Here is an 18,483-nt window from a genome sequence, read left to right as displayed (position 1 = left end):
AGGGCACAGCTATGGGGGGAGCGCTGGGGAGGGCACAGCTATGGGGGGAGCGCTGGGGAGGGCACAGCTATGGGGGGAGCGCTGGGGAGGGCACAGCTATGGGGGGAGCGCTGGGGAGGGCACAGCTATGGGGGGAGCGCTGGGGAGGGCACAGCTATGGGGGGAGCGCTGGGGAGGGCACAGCTATGGGGGGAGCGCTGGGGAGGGCACAGCTATGGGGGGAGCGCTGGGGAGGGCACAGCTATGGGGGGAGCGCTGGGGAGGGCACAGCTATGGGGGGCGCCGGGGAGGTCACAGCTATGGGGGGCGCCGGGGAGGTCACAGTTATGGGGGGCGCTGCTGTGACAGATTTGGGGGACACAGTAAACCATTATGACACAGGTGTCGGTACAGCACATGAGGAGACTAGTAGTGTATATATCATACATGATCGGTGACGCCTCCGCTGCTCCTTCATGACGGGACATTTACCGGCTTCCGCGCCTCCTCACTGGTTTTATAGCCAGCGCGTAATCATGTGACACCTCACAGCCCGCCCCCGGCGATCCTGACTCCGCCCCCAGCTCTCGGCTCCTCACTGGATTTATACCCAGGGCGTGCATCATGTGACACCTCACAGCCCACCCCCGGCGCTTCTGACCACGCCCCCGGTGCTCCTGACTCCGCCCCAGCTCCTCAGGTGATCCCAGAACTCGCGGTCTCCATAGTTACAGGAGCGGCGGTTCGGCGCTATCCATAGTTCTGGGTTCGGTTCTGGTTCCGGCTCCTCAGCATGCAGTGTGAGGCGGAGGTGCGGCGGAGGCTGCAGGAGGCCGGGCAGGAGCAGCTGCTGCGGTTCTGGGCTGAGCTGAGCGCCGGGCAGCGGGAGAGTCTGCTGGAGGAACTGCAACTGCTGGAGCCGGGGGAGCTCCGGGAGCACTGCCGCCGGGCACAGGAGGCCTACCGGGAGGAGAGCAGCGCCCCCCAGCGCCTGGACCACCGCATGAGCCCCGGGCACCCCGACTACATGGGGAGTGTCAGGAGGAGCCCCCCGGAGCAGCTGCAGACCTGGGAGGAGGAAGGTGGGTGACAGGGGGACCCCCGTCTACATGGGGAGCGTCAGGAGGAGCCCCCCGGAGCAGCTGCGGACCTGGGAGCAGGAAGGTGGGTGACAGGGAGACCCCCGACTACATGGGGAGCGTCAGGAGGAGCCCCCCGGAGCAGCTGCGGACCTGGGAGGAGGAAGGTGGGTGACAGGGGGACCCCCGACTACATGGGGAGCATCAGGAGGAGCCCCCCAGAGGAGCTGCGGACCTGGGAGGAGGAAGGTGGGTGACAGGGGGACCCCCGACTACATGGGGAGCTTCAGGAGGAGACCCCCCGGAGCAGCTGCGGACCTGGGAGGAGGAAGGTGGGTGACAGGGGGACCCCCGACTACATGGGGAGCATCAGGAGGAGCCCCCCGGAGGAGCTGCAGACCTGGGAGGAGGAAGGTGGGTGACAGGGGGACCCCCGACTACATGGGGAGCATCAGGAGGAGCTGCGGACCTGGGAGGAGGAAGGTGGGTGACAGGGGGACCCCCGACTACATGGGGAGCATCAGGAGGAGCCCCCCGGAGCAGCTGCGGACCTCGGAGGAGGAAGGTGGGTGACAGGGGGACCTCCGACTACATGGGGAGCGTCAGGAGGAGCCCCCCGGAGCAGCTGCGGACCTGGGAGGAGGAAGGTGGGTGACAGGGGGACCTCCTGTCTACATGGGGAGCATCAGGAGGAGCCCCCCGGAGCAGCTGCGGACCTCGGAGGAGGAAGGTGGGTGACAGGGAGACCCCCTGTCTACATGGGGAGCATCAGGAGGAGCCCCCCGGAGCAGCTGCGGACCTGGGAGGAGGAAGGTGGGTGACAGGGGGACCCCCGACTACATGGGGAGGTTCAGGAGGAGCCCCCCGGAGCAGCTGCGGACCTGGGAGGAGGAAGGTGGGTGACAGGGGGACCTCCGACTACATGGGGAGCATCAGGAGGAGCCCCCCGGAGCAGCTGCGGACCTGGGAGGAGGAAGGTGGGTGACAGGGGGACCTCCTGTCTACATGGGGAGCATCAGGAGGAGCCCCCCGGAGCAGCTGCGGACCTGGGAGGAGGAAGGTGGGTGACAGGGGGACCCCCGACTACATGGGGAGGTTCAGGAGGAGCCCCCCGGAGCAGCTGCGGACCTGGGAGGAGGAAGGTGGGTGACAGGGGGACCTCCGACTACATGGGGAGCATCAGGAGGAGCCCCCCGGAGCAGCTGCGGACCTGGGAGGAGGAAGGTGGGTGACAGGGGGACCCCCGACTACATGGGGAGGTTCAGGAGGAGCCCCCCGGAGCAGCTGCGGACCTGGGAGGAGGAAGGTGGGTGACAGGGGGACCCCCGACTACATGGGGAGCGTCAGGAGGAGCCCCCCGGAGCAGCTGCGGACCTGGGAGGAGGAAGGTGGGTGACAGGGGGACCCCCGACTACATGGGGAGCGTCAGGAGGAGCCCCCTGGAGGAGCTGCAGACCTGGGAGGAGGAAGGTGGGTGACAGGGGGACCCCCGACTACATGGGGAGCGTCAGGAGGAGCTGCGGACTTGGGGGACCCCCACAAATCAGTTATGTGATCTTAGGATTCCTCTCCTGCAGTGCGATGTAACCTGTCGCTTTAGGTGACGCACCCTAATATTCAGCGAGTAGTCACTAGAGGAGAGTGCACCCCAATAACTGCCCTGGTCACATGGTGTCTCCTGTGGTATGAGCTGACGCCATCCCCCCCACGCGGCGCAGGACCCTCTCATGTGCGGTGTACCGGCTGCTTCAACTTCCTTCCTGCTATTGTTCTGCTGTCAGAGGCAGAGGCAGCAGCAGACATGACACGTGTACGGTATAGGGCAGACACCGCAGTATGGCGGCACACGGGGGGTGAGGGGGCGGTAGTACCCGGGGGGGGAGGTGGCGGCAGTATCGGGGAGGTGGCGGTAGTACCGGGGAGGTGGCGGCAGTACCCGGGGGGCGAGGTGGTACCCGGGAGGTGGCGGCAGTGCCCGGGGGGCGAGGTGGTACACGGCAGGTGGCGGCAGTGCCCGGGAGGTGGCGGCAGTGCCCGGGAGGTGGCGGTAGTGCCCGGGAGGTGGCGGCAGTGCCCGGGAGGTGGCGGTAGTACACAGGGGGTGGCGGTAGTACACGGAGGTGGAGGGGGGGTGGCGGTAGTACATGTGACTTGTGCAGTAAAACTCCTTGTGTTTTCCAGGTTTCCGGCAGATCTCCCAGGACAGGGTGGCCGTCCTGCTGCTGGCGGGGGGTCAGGGCACACGTCTAGGGGTGACGTACCCCAAAGGCATGTACAACGTGGGGTTACCCAGCGGAAAGACCCTGTACCAGATCCAGGCGGAGCGGATCCGGAGGCTGCAGCACCTGGCTGGAGAGAAATACTCTACACGCTGCACTGTGCCATGGTGAGGGGCTCTGCACGGCTGCGGGGGGCTTCCACCGTCCCTGCTCTAAGGGATTGTCCTCTCTGTCCATTCTTATATCTTTCTGACAACCAGAGCAATAAATGAATCCCTGGATTATGCTGCGGGCATGTCCTCACACTGCTGTGCCCTGAGCTCTCTGCACTAAACTTCTCCACTAATCCTGGCCTCCACTAAGAGACCGTTATAGAAGGTCAGTGCACAGAGCATAGCAGGGTGAGGACAAGCCCCAAGGGCACATGGAGCAGCTACAATCCTAGAATGTAACTGCATATTGCACAGTACTGCTGCTACTAACAACACACACAAAGATATGATTACACATCTCTCCAGGGACAGTACATAACACTGGCTGCAGAGAGCACAGAGCACAGCAGTGTGAGGTCTGATTACACATCTCTCCAGGGATAATACATAACACTGGCTGCACAGAGCACAGCAGTGTGAGGTATGATTACACATCTCTCCAGGACAATACATAACACTGGCTGCAGAGAGCACAGAGCACAGCAGTGTGAGGTCTGATTACATATCTCTCCAGGGACAGTACATAACACTGGCTGCAGAGAGCACAGCAGTGTGAGGTCTGATTACATATCTCTCCAGGGACAGTACATAACACTGGCTGCAGAGAGCACAGAGCACAGCAGTGTGAGGTCTGATTACACATCTCTCCAGGGACCGTACATAACACTGACTGCAGAGAGCACAGAGCACAGCAGTGTGAGGTATGATTACACATCTCTCCAGGGACAGTACATAACACTGGCTGCAGAGAGCACAGCAGTGTGAGGTCTGATTACACATCTCTCCAGGGACAATACATAACACTAGCTGCAGAGAGCACAGGGCACAGCAGTGTGAGGTCTGATTACACATCTCTCCAGGGACAGTACATAACACTGGCTGCAGAGAGCACAGAGCACAGCAGTGTGAGGTATAATTATACATCTCTCCAGGGACAATACATAACACTGGCTGCACAGAGCACAGCAGTGTGAGGTCTGATTACTCATCTCTCCAGAGACAATACATAATACTGGCTGCACAGAGCACAGCAGTGTGAGGTCAGATCACACATCTCTCCACGGACAGTACATAACACTGGCTGCAGAGAGCACAGAGCACAGCAGTGTGAGGTCTGATTACACATCTCTCCAGGGACAATACATAACACTGGCTGCACAGAGCACAGCAGTGTGAGGTCTGATTACACATCTCTCCAAGGACAATACATAACACTGGCTGCAGAGAGCACAGAGAACAGCAGTGTGAGGACTGATTACACACCTCTCCACGGACAATACATAACACTGGCTGCAGAGAGCACAGAGCACAGCAGTGTGAGGTCAGATCACACATCTCTCCACGGACAGTACACAACACTGGCTGCAGAGAGCACAGCAGTGTGAGGTCTGATTACACATCTTTCCAGGGACAGTACATAACACTGGCTGCAGAGAGCACAGAGCACAGCAGTGTGAGGTCTGATTACACATCTCTCCAGGGACAATACATAACACTGGCTGCACAGAGCACAGCAGTGTGAGGTATGATTACACATCTCTCCAGTGACATTACATAACACTGGCTGCAGAGAGCACAGAGCACAGCAGTGTGAGGTCTGATTACACATCTCTCCAGGGACAATACATAACACTGGCTGCAGAGAGCACAGAGCACAGCAGTGTGAGGTCTGATTACACATCCCTCCAGGGACAATACATAACACTGGCTACAGAGAGCACGGAGCACAGCAGTGTGAGGAATGATTACACATCTCTCCAGGGACAGTACATAACACTGGTTGCAGAGAGCACAGAGCACAGCAGTGTGAGGTATGATTACACATCTCTCCAGGGACCATACATAACACTGGCTGCAGAGAGCACAGAGCACAGCAGTGTGAGGTCTGATGACACATCTCTCCAGGGACAATACATAACACTGGCTGCAGAGAGCACAGAGCACAGCGGTGTGAGGTCTGATTACACATCTCTCCAGGGACAATACATAACACTGGCCGCAGAGAGAACAGAGCACAGCAGTGTGAGGTTTGATTACACATCTCTCCAGGGACAGTACATAACACTGGCTGCAGAGAGCACAGAGCACAGCAGTGTGAGGTCTGATGACACATCTCTCCAGGGACAATACATAACACTGGCTGCAGAGAGCACAAAGCACAGCAGTGTGAGGTATGATTACACATCTCTCCAGGGACAGTACATAACACTGGCTGCAGAGAGCACAGAGCACAGCAGTGTGAGGTATGATTACACATCTCTCCAGGGACAATACATAACACTGGCTGCAGAGAGCACAGAGCACAGCAGTGTGAGGTATGATTACACATCTCTCCAGGGACAATACATAACACTGGCTGCAGAGAGCACAGCAGTGTGAGGTCTGATTACACATCTCTCCAGGGACAATACATAACACTGGCTGCAGAGAGCACAGAGCACAGCAGTGTGAGGTCTGATTACACATCTCTCCAGGGACAATACATAACACTGGCTGCAGAGAGCACAGAGCACAGCAGTGTGAGGTATGATTACACATCTCTCCAGGGACAATACATAACACTGGCTGCAGAGAGCACAGAGCACAGCAGTGTGAGGTATGATTACACATCTCTCCAGGGACAATACATAACACTGGCTGCAGAGAGCACAGCAGTGTGAGGTCTGATTACACATCTCTCCAGGGACAATACATAACACTGGCTGCAGAGAGCACAGAGCACAGCAGTGTGAGGTATGATTACACATCTCTCCAGGGACAATACATAACACTGGCTGCAGAGAGCACAGAGCACAGCAGTGTGAGGTCTGATTACACATCTCTCCAGGGACAATACATAGCACTGGCTGCAGAGAGCACAGAGCACAGCAGTGTGAGGTATGATTACACATCTCTCCAGGGACAATACATAACACTGGCTGCAGAGAGCACAGAGCACAGCAGTGTGAGGTATGATTACACATCTCTCCAGGGACAGTACATAACACTGGCTGCAGAGAGCACAGAGCACAGCAGTGTGAGGTATGATTACACATCTCTCCAGGGACAGTACATAACACTGGCTGCAGAGAGCACAGAGCACAGCAGTGTGAGGTATGATTACACATCTCTCCAGGGACAGTACATAACACTGGCTGCAGAGAGCACAGAGCACAGCAGTGTGAGGTCTGACTACGTATCTCTCCAGGGACACTACATAACACTGGCTGCAGAGAGCACAGAGCACAGCAGTGTGAGGTCTGATTACACATCTCTCCAGGGACAGTACATAACACTGGCTGCAGAGAGCACAGAGCACAGCAGTGTGAGGTCTGATTACACATCTCTCCAGGGACAATACATAACACTGGCTGCAGAGAGCACAGAGCACAGCAGTGTGAGGTATGATTACACATCTCTCCAGGGACAATACATAACACTGGCTGCAGAGAGCACAGCAGTGTGAGGTCTGATTACACATCTCTCCAGGGACAATACATAACACTGGCTGCAGAGAGCACAGAGCACAGCAGTGTGAGGTATGATTACACATCTCTCCAGGGACAATACACAGCACTGGCTGCAGAGAACAGAGAGCACAGCAGTGTGAGGTATGATTACACATCTCTCCAGGGACAATACATAACACTGGCTGCAGAGAGCACAGAGCACAGCAGTGTGAGGTCTGATTACACATCTCTCCAGGGACCATACATAACACTGGCTGCAGAGAGCACAGAGCACAGCAGTGTGAGGTCTGATTACACATCCCTCCAAGGGACAATACATAACACTGGCAGCAGAGAGCACAGAGCACAGCAGTGTGAGGTATGATTACACATCTCTTCAGGGATAATACATGACACTGGCTGCAGAGAGCACGGAGCACAGCAGTGTGAGGTCTGATTACACATCTCTCCAGGGACAGTACATAACACTGGCTGCAGAGAGCACAGAGCACAGCAGTGTGAGGTCTGATTACACATCCCTCCAGGGACAATACATAACACTGGCTGCAGAGAGCACAGAGCACAGCAGTGTGAGGTATGATTACACATCTCTCCAGGGACAATACATAACACTGGCTGCAGAGAGCACAGAGCACAGCAGTGTGAGGTCTGATTACACATCCCTCCAGGGACCATACATAACACTGGCTACAGAGAGCACGGAGCACAGCAGTGTGAGGAATGATTACACATCTCTCCAGGGACAGTACATAACACTGGTTGCAGAGAGCACAGAGCACAGCAGTGTGAGGTATGATTACACATCTCTCCAGGGACCATACATAACACTGGCTGCAGAGAGCACAGAGCACAGCGGTGTGAGGTCTGATTACACATCTCTCCAGGGACAATACATAACACTGGCCGCAGAGAGAACAGAGCACAGCAGTGTGAGGTTTGATTACACATCTCTCCAGGGACAATACATAACACTGGCTGCAGAGAGCACAGAGCACAGCAGTGTGAGGTATGATTACACATCTCTCCAGGGGACAGTACATAACACTGGCTACAGAGAGCACAGAGCACAGCAGTGTGAGGTATGATTACACATCTCTCCAGGGACCATACATAACACTGGCTGCAGAGAGCACAGAGCACAGCAGTGTGAGGTCTGATTACACATCTCTCCAGGGACAGTACATAACACTGGCTACAGAGAGCACAGAGCACAGCAGTGTGAGGTCTGATTACACATCTCTCCAGGGACAATACATAACACTGGCTGCAGAGAGCACAGAGCACAGCAGTGTGAGGTCTGATTACACATCTCTCCAGGGACAGTACATAACACTGGCTGCAGAGAGCACAGAGCACAGCAGTGTGAGGTATGATTACACATCTCTCCAGGGACAGTACATAACACTGGCTGCAGAGAGCACAGAGCACAGCAGTGTGAGGTATGATTACACATCTCTCCAGGGACAGTACATAACACTGGCTGCAGAGAGCACAGAGCACAGCAGTGTGAGGTATGATTACACATCTCTCCAGGGACCATACATAACACTGGCTGCAGAGAGCACAGAGCACAGCAGTGTGAGGTCTGATTACACATCTCTCCAGGGACAGTACATAACACTGGCTACAGAGAGCACAGAGCACAGCAGTGTGAGGTCTGATTACACATCTCTCCAGGGACAATACATAACACTGGCTGCAGAGAGCACAGAGCACAGCAGTGTGAGGTCTGATTACACATCTCTCCAGGGACAGTACATAACACTGGCTGCAGAGAGCACAGAGCACAGCAGTGTGAGGTATGATTACACATCTCTCCAGGGACAGTACATAACACTGGCTGCAGAGAGCACAGAGCACAGCAGTGTGAGGTATGATTACACATCTCTCCAGGGACAGTACATAACACTGGCTGCAGAGAGCACAGAGCACAGCAGTGTGAGGTATGATTACACATCTCTCCAGGGACCATACATAACACTGGCTGCAGAGAGCACAGAGCACAGCAGTGTGAGGTATGATTACACATCTCTCCAGGGACCATACATAACACTGGCTGCAGAGAGCACAGAGCACAGCAGTGTGAGGTCTGATGACACATCTCTCCAGGGACAATACATAACACTGGCCGCAGAGAGAACACAGCACAGCAGTGTGAGGTATGATTACACATCTCTCCAGAGACAATACATAACACTGGCTGCAGAGAGCACAGAGCACAGCAGTGTGAGGTCTGATTACACATCTCTCCAGGGACAATACATAACACTGGCTGCAGAGAGCACAGAGCACAGCAGTGTGAGGTATGATTACACATCTCTCCAGGGACAATACATAACACTGGCTGCAGAGAGCACAGAGCACAGCAGTGTGAGGTGTGATTACACATCTCTCATGGTCACACCTGCTGACAGACCCCTTTAAGAAAGGGAGAAGTATAATCTCCACAGTTTGGGTAAATACCTAATCCCCAGCAGTATATATATATATCTGTACATGCTTCTCGCCCCCAGGTACATCATGACCAGCGAGTTCACCCTGAACCCCACACAGAAGTTTTTTGAGGCGCACGACTTCTTTGGGATTGATCGGGCAGACGTGGTGATGTTTGAGCAGCGGATGCTGCCGGCGGTCGGCTTTGATGGGAAGGCGATCCTGGAGAGGAAGGACAAGGTGGCCATGGCTCCAGGTAGGGAAAGCGCTTATATAGCAATCGCTCAGCGTTGGCTCATTGCTAGACTGTGTAACCTGATGGGGGCTGAGGCAGGACCTGGGAATTGTCTTTCATTGGTCCCATTGCAGATGGTAACGGCGGCCTGTACAGAGCTCTGGCTGACAACCGCATCCTGGAAGACATGGAGGCGCGAGGCATCGCCTACATCCACGTGTACTGCGTGGACAATATCCTGGTGAAGATGGCGGATCCCACCTTTGTAGGGTTCTGTGTCTCCAAAGGTGCAGACTGCGGGGCCAAGGTGAGTGACGAAGTATAGATGGGGGTCCTCCCAGCAGTCCATGTTCTGTTATATGGGGGTCCTCCCAGCAGTCCATGTTCTGTTATATGGGGGTCCTCCCAGCAGTCCATGTTCTGTTATATGGGGGTCCTCCCACCAGGCCATGTTCTGTTATATGGGGGTCCTCCCAGCAGGCCATGTTCTGTTATATGGGGGTCCTCCCAGGAGTCCATGTTCTGTTATATGGGGGTCCTCCCACCAGGCCATGTTCTGTTATATGGGGGTCCTCCCAGCAGGCCATGTTCTGTTATATGGGGGTCCTCCCAGCAGGCCATGTTCTGTTATATGGGGGTCCTCCCAGCAGGCCATGTTCTGTTATATGGGGGTCCTCCCAGCAGTCCATGTTCTGTTATATGGGGGTCCTCCCACCAGGCCATGTTCTGTTATATGGGGGTCCTCCCAGCAGCCCATGTTCTGTTATACGGGGGTCCTCCCAGCAGGCCATGTTCTGTTATATGGGGGTCCGCCCAGCAGGCCATGTTCTGTTATATGGGGGTCCTCCCAGCAGTCCATGTTCTGTTACATGGGGGTCCTCCCACCAGGCCATGTTCTGTTATATGGGGGTCCTCCCAGCAGCCCATGTTCTGTTATATGGGGGTCCTCCCAGGAGTCTGTGTTCTGTTACATGGGGGTCCTCCCAGCAGGCCATGTTCTGTTACATGGGGGTCCTCCCAGCAGTCTGTGTTCTGTTATATGGGGGTCCTCCCAGCAGGCCATGTTCTGTTATATGGGGGTCCTCCCAGCAGTCCATGTTCTGTTATATGGGGGTCCTCCCAGCAGTCCATGTTCTGTTATATGGGGGTCCTCCCAGCAGGCCATGTTCTGTTATATGGGGGTCCTCCCAGCAGGCCATGTTCTGTTATATGGGGGTCCTCCCAGCAGGCCATGTTCTGTTATATGGGGGTCCTCCCAGCAGGCCATGTTCTGTTATATGGGGGTCCTCCCAGCAGGCCGTGTTCTGTTATATGGGGGTCCTCCCAGCAGGCCATGTTCTGTTATATGGGGGTCCTCCCAGCAGGCCATGTTCTGTTATATGGGGGTCCTCCCAGCAGTCCATGTTCTGTTATATGGGGGTCCTCCCAGCAGCCCATGTTCTGTTATATGGGGGTCCTCCCAGCAGGCCGTGTTCTGTTATATGGGGGTCCTCCCAGGAGTCCATGTTCTGTTATATGGGGGTCCTCCCAGCAGGCCATGTTCTGTTATATGGGGGTCCTCCCAGCAGGCCATGTTCTGTTATATGGGGGTCCTCCCAGCAGGCCATGTTCTGTTATATGGGGGTCCTCCCAGCAGTCCATGTTCTGTTATGTGGGGGTCCTCCCAGCAGTCCATGTTCTGTTATATGGGGGTCCTCCCAGCAGGCCATGTTCTGTTATATGGGGGTCCTCCCAGCAGCCCATGTTCTGTTATATGGGGGTCCTCCCAGCAGCCCATGTTCTGTTATATGGGGGTCCTCCCAGCAGGCCGTGTTCTGTTATATGGGGGTCCTCCCAGCAGTCCGTGTTCTGTTATATGGGGGTCCTCCCAGCAGCCCATGTTCTGTTATATGGGGGTCCTCCCAGCAGCCCATGTTCTGTTATATGGGGGTCCTCCCAGCAGGCCATGTTCTGTTATATGGGGGTCCTCCCAGGAGTCCATGTTCTGTTATATGGGGGTCCTCCCAGCAGCCCATGTTCTGTTATATGGGGGTCCTCCCAGCAGGCCATGTTCTGTTATATGGGGGTCCTCCCAGCAGGCCATGTTCTGTTATATGGGGGTCCTCCCAGGAGTCCATGTTCTGTTATATGGGGGTCCTCCCAGCAGTCCGTGTTCTGTTATATGGGGGTCCTCCCAGCAGCCCATGTTCTGTTATATGGGGGTCCTCCCAGCAGCCCATGTTCTGTTATATGGGGGTCCTCCCAGCAGGCCATGTTCTGTTATATGGGGGTCCTCCCAGGAGTCCATGTTCTGTTATATGGGGGTCCTCCCAGCAGCCCATGTTCTGTTATATGGGGGTCCTCCCAGCAGTCCATTTGCCCAACTGCAAGAACCTATGACAAACCCAAGAATAGGAGACCCTTAAAGGGACAGGGTCACCCGATTATTAACCCCCAGGACCCCTCAGGGAGCGGATGAAATGTCCTTTCCAGAATTCCCTCTTTTATGTGATATCTCCTGCACAGTCATGTGACGATGGGCAGAGAAGAGTCAGATTTTACCTGATCAGAGTCAAGTTTTTAGATCACAGAACCTCAAGCCTGATCTAAAAGATGAGATTCTTGTCTATTATCACATGATTTTATATATTTTTTTCATTTGCCAATGGGTGAGATTTCCCATTAAAGAGGATATTCTAGACCGGACGTTTCATCCTCACTACGAGGGGACTGGGAGTTTAATGGGGTCCAGTGGTCGCCTATATGTGATTGGCCCATATTTTGGTATGTGACCCATTTCTCCCGCTCGTCCTGTGATGCTGATATCACCCCTATGATTCATATGTTGGGGGTCATTGTCCTGAGTGTGGGTGCTGATATTCCGGACTTGTTACTCAGGTGGTGGAGAAGTCGTATCCCTCGGAGCCTGTGGGGGTTGTGTGCCAGGTGGATGGCGTCTACCAGGTTGTAGAGTACAGTGAGATCAGCCCAGAGACGGCCGAGAGACACAACCCCGACGGCAGCCTGACCTATAACGCCGGAAACATCTGCAACCATTTCTTCACCCTGGACTTCCTGAAGATCATGGCCAGGTCAGTGACTGGCGCCCCCTACAGGAGGGGCATCCACGTGCCACACACTAACCACACACTGGGCTATAATACAAGAGGAACAGTGGTCTGGAGTCTGATTACTGCCTAGAGATCAGTGTTACAGCTGTGCATGGCAGCCACTTATCTCCCCATCACTTACTAACGAAACCTCAATACCAAGCTCCACAGTGTTCTGTATTGTCCCTGGAGAGATGTGTAATCAGACCTCACACTGCTGTGCTCTGTGCTCTCTGCAGCCAGTGTTATGTATTGTCCCTGGAGAGATGTGTAATCAGACCTCACACTGCTGTGCTCTGTACTCTCTGCAGCCAGTGTTATGTATTGTCCCTGTAGAGATGTGTAATCATACCTCACACTGCTGTGCTCTGTGCTCTCTGCAGCCAGTATTATGTACTGTCCCTGGAGAGATGTGTAATCATACCTCACACTGCTGTGCTCTGTGCTCTCTGCAGCCAGTGTTATGTATTGTCCCTGAAGAGATGTGTAATTATACCTCACACTGCTGTGCTCTGTGCTCTCTGCAGCCAGTGTTATGTAGTGTCCCTGGAGAGATGTGTAATCATACTTCACACTGCTGTGCTCTGTTCTCTCTGCAGCCTGTATTATATATTGTCCCTGGAGAGATGAGTAATCAGACCTCACACTGCTGTGCTCTGTGCTCCCTGCAGCCAGTTTTATGTAGTGTCCGTGGAGAGATGTGTAATCAGACCTCACACTGCTGTGCTCTGTGCTCTCTGCAGCCAGTATTATGTACTGTCCCTGGAGAGATGTGTAATCATACCTCACACTGCTGTGCTCTGTGCTCTCTGCAGCCAGTATTATGTACTGTCCCTGGAGAGATGTGTAATCATACCTCACACTGCTGTGCTCTGTGCTTTCTGCAGCCAGTGTTATGTATTGTCCCTGAAGAGATGTGTAATCATACCTCACACTGCTGTGCTCTGTGCTCTCGGCAGCCAGTGTTATGTAGTGTCCCTGGAGAGATGAGTAATCATACTTCACACTGCTGTGCTCTGTTCTCTCTGCAGCCTGTATTATATATTGTCCCTGGAGAGATGAGTAATCATACCTCACACTGCTGTGCTCTGTTCTCTCTGCAGCCAGTGTTATATATTGTCCCTGGAGAGATGTGTAATCATACTTCACACTGCTGTGCTCTGTGCAGCCAGTGTTATGTATTGTCCCTGGAGAGATGTCTAATCAGACCTCACACTGCTGTGCTCTGTGCTCTCTGCAGCCAGTGTTATGTACTGTCCCTGGAGAGATGTATAATCAGACCTCACACTGCTGTGCTCTGTGCTCTCTGCAGCCAGTGTTATGTATTGTCCCTGGAGAGATGTGTAATCCTACCTCACACTGCTGTGCTCTGTGCTCTCTGCAGCCAGTGTTGTGTATAATCCTTGGAGAGATGAGTAATCAGACCTATGTGTATGTTGTTAGTAGAAGCACAGAGCACAGCAGTGTGAGGTCTGATTACACATCTCTCCAGGGACAATACATAACACTGGCTGCAGAGAGCACAGAGCACAGCAGTGTGAGGTCCGATTACACATCTCTTCAGGGACAATACATAACACTGGCTGCAGAGAGCACAGAGCACAGCAGTGTGAGGTATGATTACACATCTCTCCAGGGACAATACACAACACTGGCTGCAGAGAGCACAGAGCACAGCAGTGTGAGGTCTGATTACACATCTCTCCAGTGACATTACATAACATTGGCTGTAGAGAGCACAGAGCACAGCAGTGTGAGGTCTGATTACACATCTCTCCAGGGACAGTACATAACACTGGCTGCAGAGAGCACAGAGCGCAGCAGTGTGAGGTCTGATAACACATCTCTCCAGGGACAATACATAACACTGGCTGCAGAGAGCACAGAGCACAGCAGTGTGAGGTCTGATTACACATCTCTCCAGGGACAGTACATAACACTGGCTGCAGAGAGCACAGAGCACAGCAGTGTGAGGTCTGATAACACATCTCTCCAGGGACAGTACACAACACTGGCTGCAGAGAGCACAGAGCACAGCAGTGTGAGGACACACCTCCAGTTCCACAATTCTGGAATCTAACACTGGCTTATAATACAGGGACTTCTTAGGCAGATATGGTGCAATGGTCTTTGCAGGGGTGGAGTTATATTTTATTCCCTTTAGACCCCTGTGCCAGCCATGATGATGCCCATTACCTTTGTATGATTTCAGGACACTAGAGCCACGTCTCGGGTACCACGTTGCCATCAAGAAGGTCCCGTATGTGGATGCTGAGGGAAACTTGGTAAAACCAGTTCGGCCAAACGGAATAAAGATGGAGAAGTTTGTGTTTGATGTCTTCCAGTTTGCCCAGTGAGTGGCCACGGGTGGGCGGGCAGCAGTATACAGTGGTATACGGGGCGCTGATGCCAGTCCTGTCTGTCTGTCTGCAGGAACTTTGTTGCCTTTGAAGTTGTGAGGGAAGAAGAATTCTCCCCATTAAAGAATGCAGATACAGCTGATAAGGACACCCCCAGCACCTCCAGGCGGGCGCTCCTGTGGCAGCACTACCGCTGGGCACTGAGGGCCGGGGCCAGGTTCACTGATGCCAGCGGCTGTGCCATAGCTGAGGTCTCCAGGTCAGTATGGCAGGCATGGCCGGGTACTGATGCTGCACCCCGGCTTCTCACCACAGCCGCTCCCTTCTTCTCTCTGTAGTGTCCCGGAAGCAGAGGACCCCCCTGCAGTCTGCGAGATTTCCCCTTTGATCTCGTATTTCGGGGAGGTGAGTGGCGCTGGCCCTGTCAGATCTTATAGGTCACACATGGGCACAGCTGCTTTATCACAATGTTTTTTTTTTGTTGTGCTTGTAGGGTTTGGACGTCCATCTGAATAACAGAGACCTCACCTCACCCTTCATACTGGATATTCAGGGGGTGTAGTGGGAGAGGACTCCGGAATGAAGACCATTGTGCCTTATACTCCATCACCACCTCCTGGAGGGCACCTGCCAGACAGGACTCGTGTGGTTCCACACGCTATACGACCCTATACAAGCATTGGGTCAGCTGGACTCTGTGTTAGGAGCAGGACCAGTTGTGGTTTTATACTTTTTATAATTACGGTAATTCTCCTTCCGCTCAGTCTATTTGTAGTGCATCCCTGATAATTTCCTTTATCCCACTGCTGCTATGTCTGTCCTGGCTGGAAAGCATCTCCCTACCTGTAGGGAAGCAACGTATAGCATGGGGTAAGGACTGTCTGGGCAGCTCAGGATTGCACATTCCCTTCTGCCTTATACTGCTTCGGCATGGACAGAACCCCTGTAAATGCTGCATCAGTAATCTTACACGTCTGTCAGTGCTGTGTCATCAGTTCTGGGAGATACCTGCCAGACTTTGCCCTCTCGCTGCTACAGATTGGGGTCCAGGTCACTATAGTAGCCTCATAGACGTCACACTGCCACCGAGGACGGGTGTGTGGCCAAACAGCAGGAACTTAGGATAATGTAGAGCCCTGTAACCCTCACCCCTCAGAAAGCAGGGGATGCCAGACACATCGGGAGGGGGGATCACCTGCTCGTCGCCCAGAGAAGCCAAAGCTAGAAGCAAAGATGGGAGAGACGTGTTCATTTTTGCAAAATCCCTGCCAAAGTCAACTCAATAAAAACCAACATCGTTATAATAAGAGAGCGGGTCAGGAGCCCCGTCCTCAGCTGTCAGACGAGAGGTCAGTCCCAAAACTGCTGGAAGTCACATCATTTATACGTCTGAAAAAAGACACATGTCCATGGAGTTCAACCAAGGAAGGGAGTATCGGAGGGAAGGGGAAGGGAGCGGAGGAGGGAAGGGAGCGGAGGAGGGAAGGGAGCGGAGGAGGAAAGGAAAGGGAGCGGAGGAGGAAAGGAAAGGGAGCGGAGGAGGAAAGGAAAGGGAGCGGAGGAGGAAAGGAAAGGGAGCGGAGGAGGAAAGGAAAGGGAGCGGAGGAGGAACGGGAAGGGAGCGGAGGAGGAACGGGAAGGGAGCGGAGGAGGAACGGGAAGGGAGCGGAGGAGGAAAGGGAAGGGAGCGGAGGAGGAAAGGGAAGGGAGCGGAGGGGGGAAGGGAGCGGAGGGGGGAAGGTAAGGGAGCGGAGGGGGGAAGGTAAGGGAGCGGAGGGGGGAAGGTAAGGGAGCGGAGGAGGAAAGGGAAGGGAGCGGAGGAGGAAAGGGAAGGGAGCGGAGGAGGAAAGGGAAGGGAGCGGAGGAAAGGGAAGGGAGCGGAGGAGGGAAGGGAGCGGAGGAGGAAAGGGAAGGGAGCGGAGGAGGAAAGGGAAGGGAGCGGAGGGGGGAAGGAAAGGGAGCGGAGGGGGGAAGGAAAGGGAACGGAGGGGGGAAGGAAAGGGAGCGGAGGGGGGAAGGAAAGGGAGCGGAGGGGGGAAGGAAAGGGAGCGGAGGAGGGAAGGAAAGGGAGCGGAGGAGGGAAGGGAGCGGGGAAGGGGAGGGAGCGGAGGAGGAAAGGGGAGGGAGCGGAGGAGGAAAGGGGAGGGAGCGGAGGCGAACAATTCTATATAAAATAACTCAATGTTAGAGGTGATGATCATTACTACTGGGTTACCCAAGAATGGAGAAGAAAGACCCTGTTCCCTTGCTCCTCTGGTCCCTCCTCTTACTTGTCCTTTCTGCTTTTGGACCCCGTGCGCCTTCTTCCAGGACCGCCACTAGGACGTTGGGGGCTCCCCACAGAATGATCATCCACCCCTGTACACAGTGGGGGACATTTACTATGGCGTTTCCGCCAGTTTTGTGACCGATTTATTAGCTGGCGGCGACAGAAAAAATGAAACTCAGACACAATTAATATGTGTTGCAGCCATTTTTGGGCGCTGTAAACTGGCGGAAAGTAGACCAAAAGAAATTTGGTCTAGCAGGGACACTGCTATTGTACTGTTGCCTATTCTCTGACTGTTGGACACATTTCTGGTGCTCGGGACAGATTTTGGACCCAGGGACAGAAAATGGCACCAGAAATGTATCTGCACAACTCCACAATATGACATGTGTATCTTCTTTCCGATAGCAGGCCGGTAACAAAGCCAATGCAGACACCGACACTTTATGTAAATGTCCCCCAGTGTGTTCTCTGCACCTGTAAAGGGAGGAGGGTCTTCTGTGACTTGGGGCCCCTTCTCCTCCTCGGGGCCCCTTGCACACAGTCACACTAACCTCCCCTGGTGACTGCCTTGCCTTCCGCCTCCGGACCACCCGTCCCTTTCACCCGTCATGGAAGCATGAACCAGAAGAGGAATAAAAGGTTTATGATAAAAATCATCCTGATCCCGTCGTTTATATATGACGATATAAGAAGAAATGTCCCGCCTATTAACCCTTATTATTCCATTAAACTGGAAGCTGATTCCTGATGTCTGGTTGTTTTTTTGCGCTTTTGCACTTTCATGGTAACTGAGGTTACATTCTAACAAACGCAAATATGTGTGGTCCACATTTCACGGACTGAACGCTGCTGCAGGGGCGGGAGTCCAAGCATCACTGTTATATATGATGCATGGAGTCACATTCCTGAGCTTTACATCCGAGGTCCAGTTACACACAACCAACGAGTTATAGAAAACTGTAATCGTTCAATCAATCTGAAGGCGGATGATAGAAATCCATGCACCAGAAAATAATCCCACGGATTTTGGCCACCCCCCAAAAGTTCTACAGTAAAACTGCTTCATGTGTGAATGGGGCTGGAGGGTGGTTGTTCGTTATTAGGCGGCGGTGTAAGTATCCACCGAGTACTATGTCAGATCATTAGCTTCATGGTG

General features: G+C 54.1%; 1 protein-coding gene across 4 annotated transcripts; it reads left to right on the top strand.

Moving 5' to 3' along the window:
• Nucleotides 1-406: 406 nt before the first annotated feature.
• Nucleotides 407-16,525, top strand: UAP1L1 (UDP-N-acetylglucosamine pyrophosphorylase 1 like 1). 4 transcript variants are annotated; one of them, XM_072125461.1, is made up of 9 exons: nt 407-1,061; nt 3,240-3,444; nt 9,452-9,627; nt 9,741-9,913; nt 12,484-12,677; nt 14,908-15,048; nt 15,129-15,314; nt 15,394-15,460; nt 15,549-16,525. In XM_072125461.1, the coding sequence occupies exons 1-9, from the start codon at nt 773-775 to the stop codon at nt 15,615-15,617; spliced, it is 1,500 nt and encodes a 499-aa protein (XP_071981562.1). In that variant the 5' UTR covers nt 407-772; the 3' UTR covers nt 15,618-16,525. The 4 variants fall into 4 exon arrangements, with proteins under 4 accessions (XP_071981562.1, XP_071981565.1, XP_071981563.1 ...); XM_072125464.1 differs by lacking the exon at nt 407-1,061 and adding an exon at nt 1,071-1,143; XM_072125462.1 differs by lacking the exon at nt 407-1,061 and adding an exon at nt 2,348-2,446.
• Nucleotides 16,526-18,483: the final 1,958 nt, after the last annotated feature.

Source organism: Engystomops pustulosus, chromosome 9, assembly GCF_040894005.1.
Source record: "Engystomops pustulosus chromosome 9, aEngPut4.maternal, whole genome shotgun sequence".
Lineage (NCBI taxonomy): Eukaryota > Metazoa > Chordata > Amphibia > Anura > Leptodactylidae > Engystomops > Engystomops pustulosus.
The sequence above is the reverse complement of the archived record's forward strand: the minus strand, read 5'-3'. Positions and strand labels throughout refer to the sequence as shown.

What these genes read in the sequence shown, in the direction of transcription:
- UAP1L1 (XM_072125461.1), top strand. Translation starts at nt 773, where the DNA reads ATGCAGTGTGAGGCGGAGGTGCGGCGGAGGCTGCAGGAGGCCGGGCAG. An exon ending in ACACGCTGCACTGTGCCATG is followed by an intron (nt 3,445 to 9,451) that starts GTGAGGGGCTCT and finishes TCTCGCCCCCAG; the next exon opens with GTACATCATGACCAGCGAGT. An exon ending in CAAGGTGGCCATGGCTCCAG is followed by an intron (nt 9,628 to 9,740) that starts GTAGGGAAAGCG and finishes GTCCCATTGCAG; the next exon opens with ATGGTAACGGCGGCCTGTAC.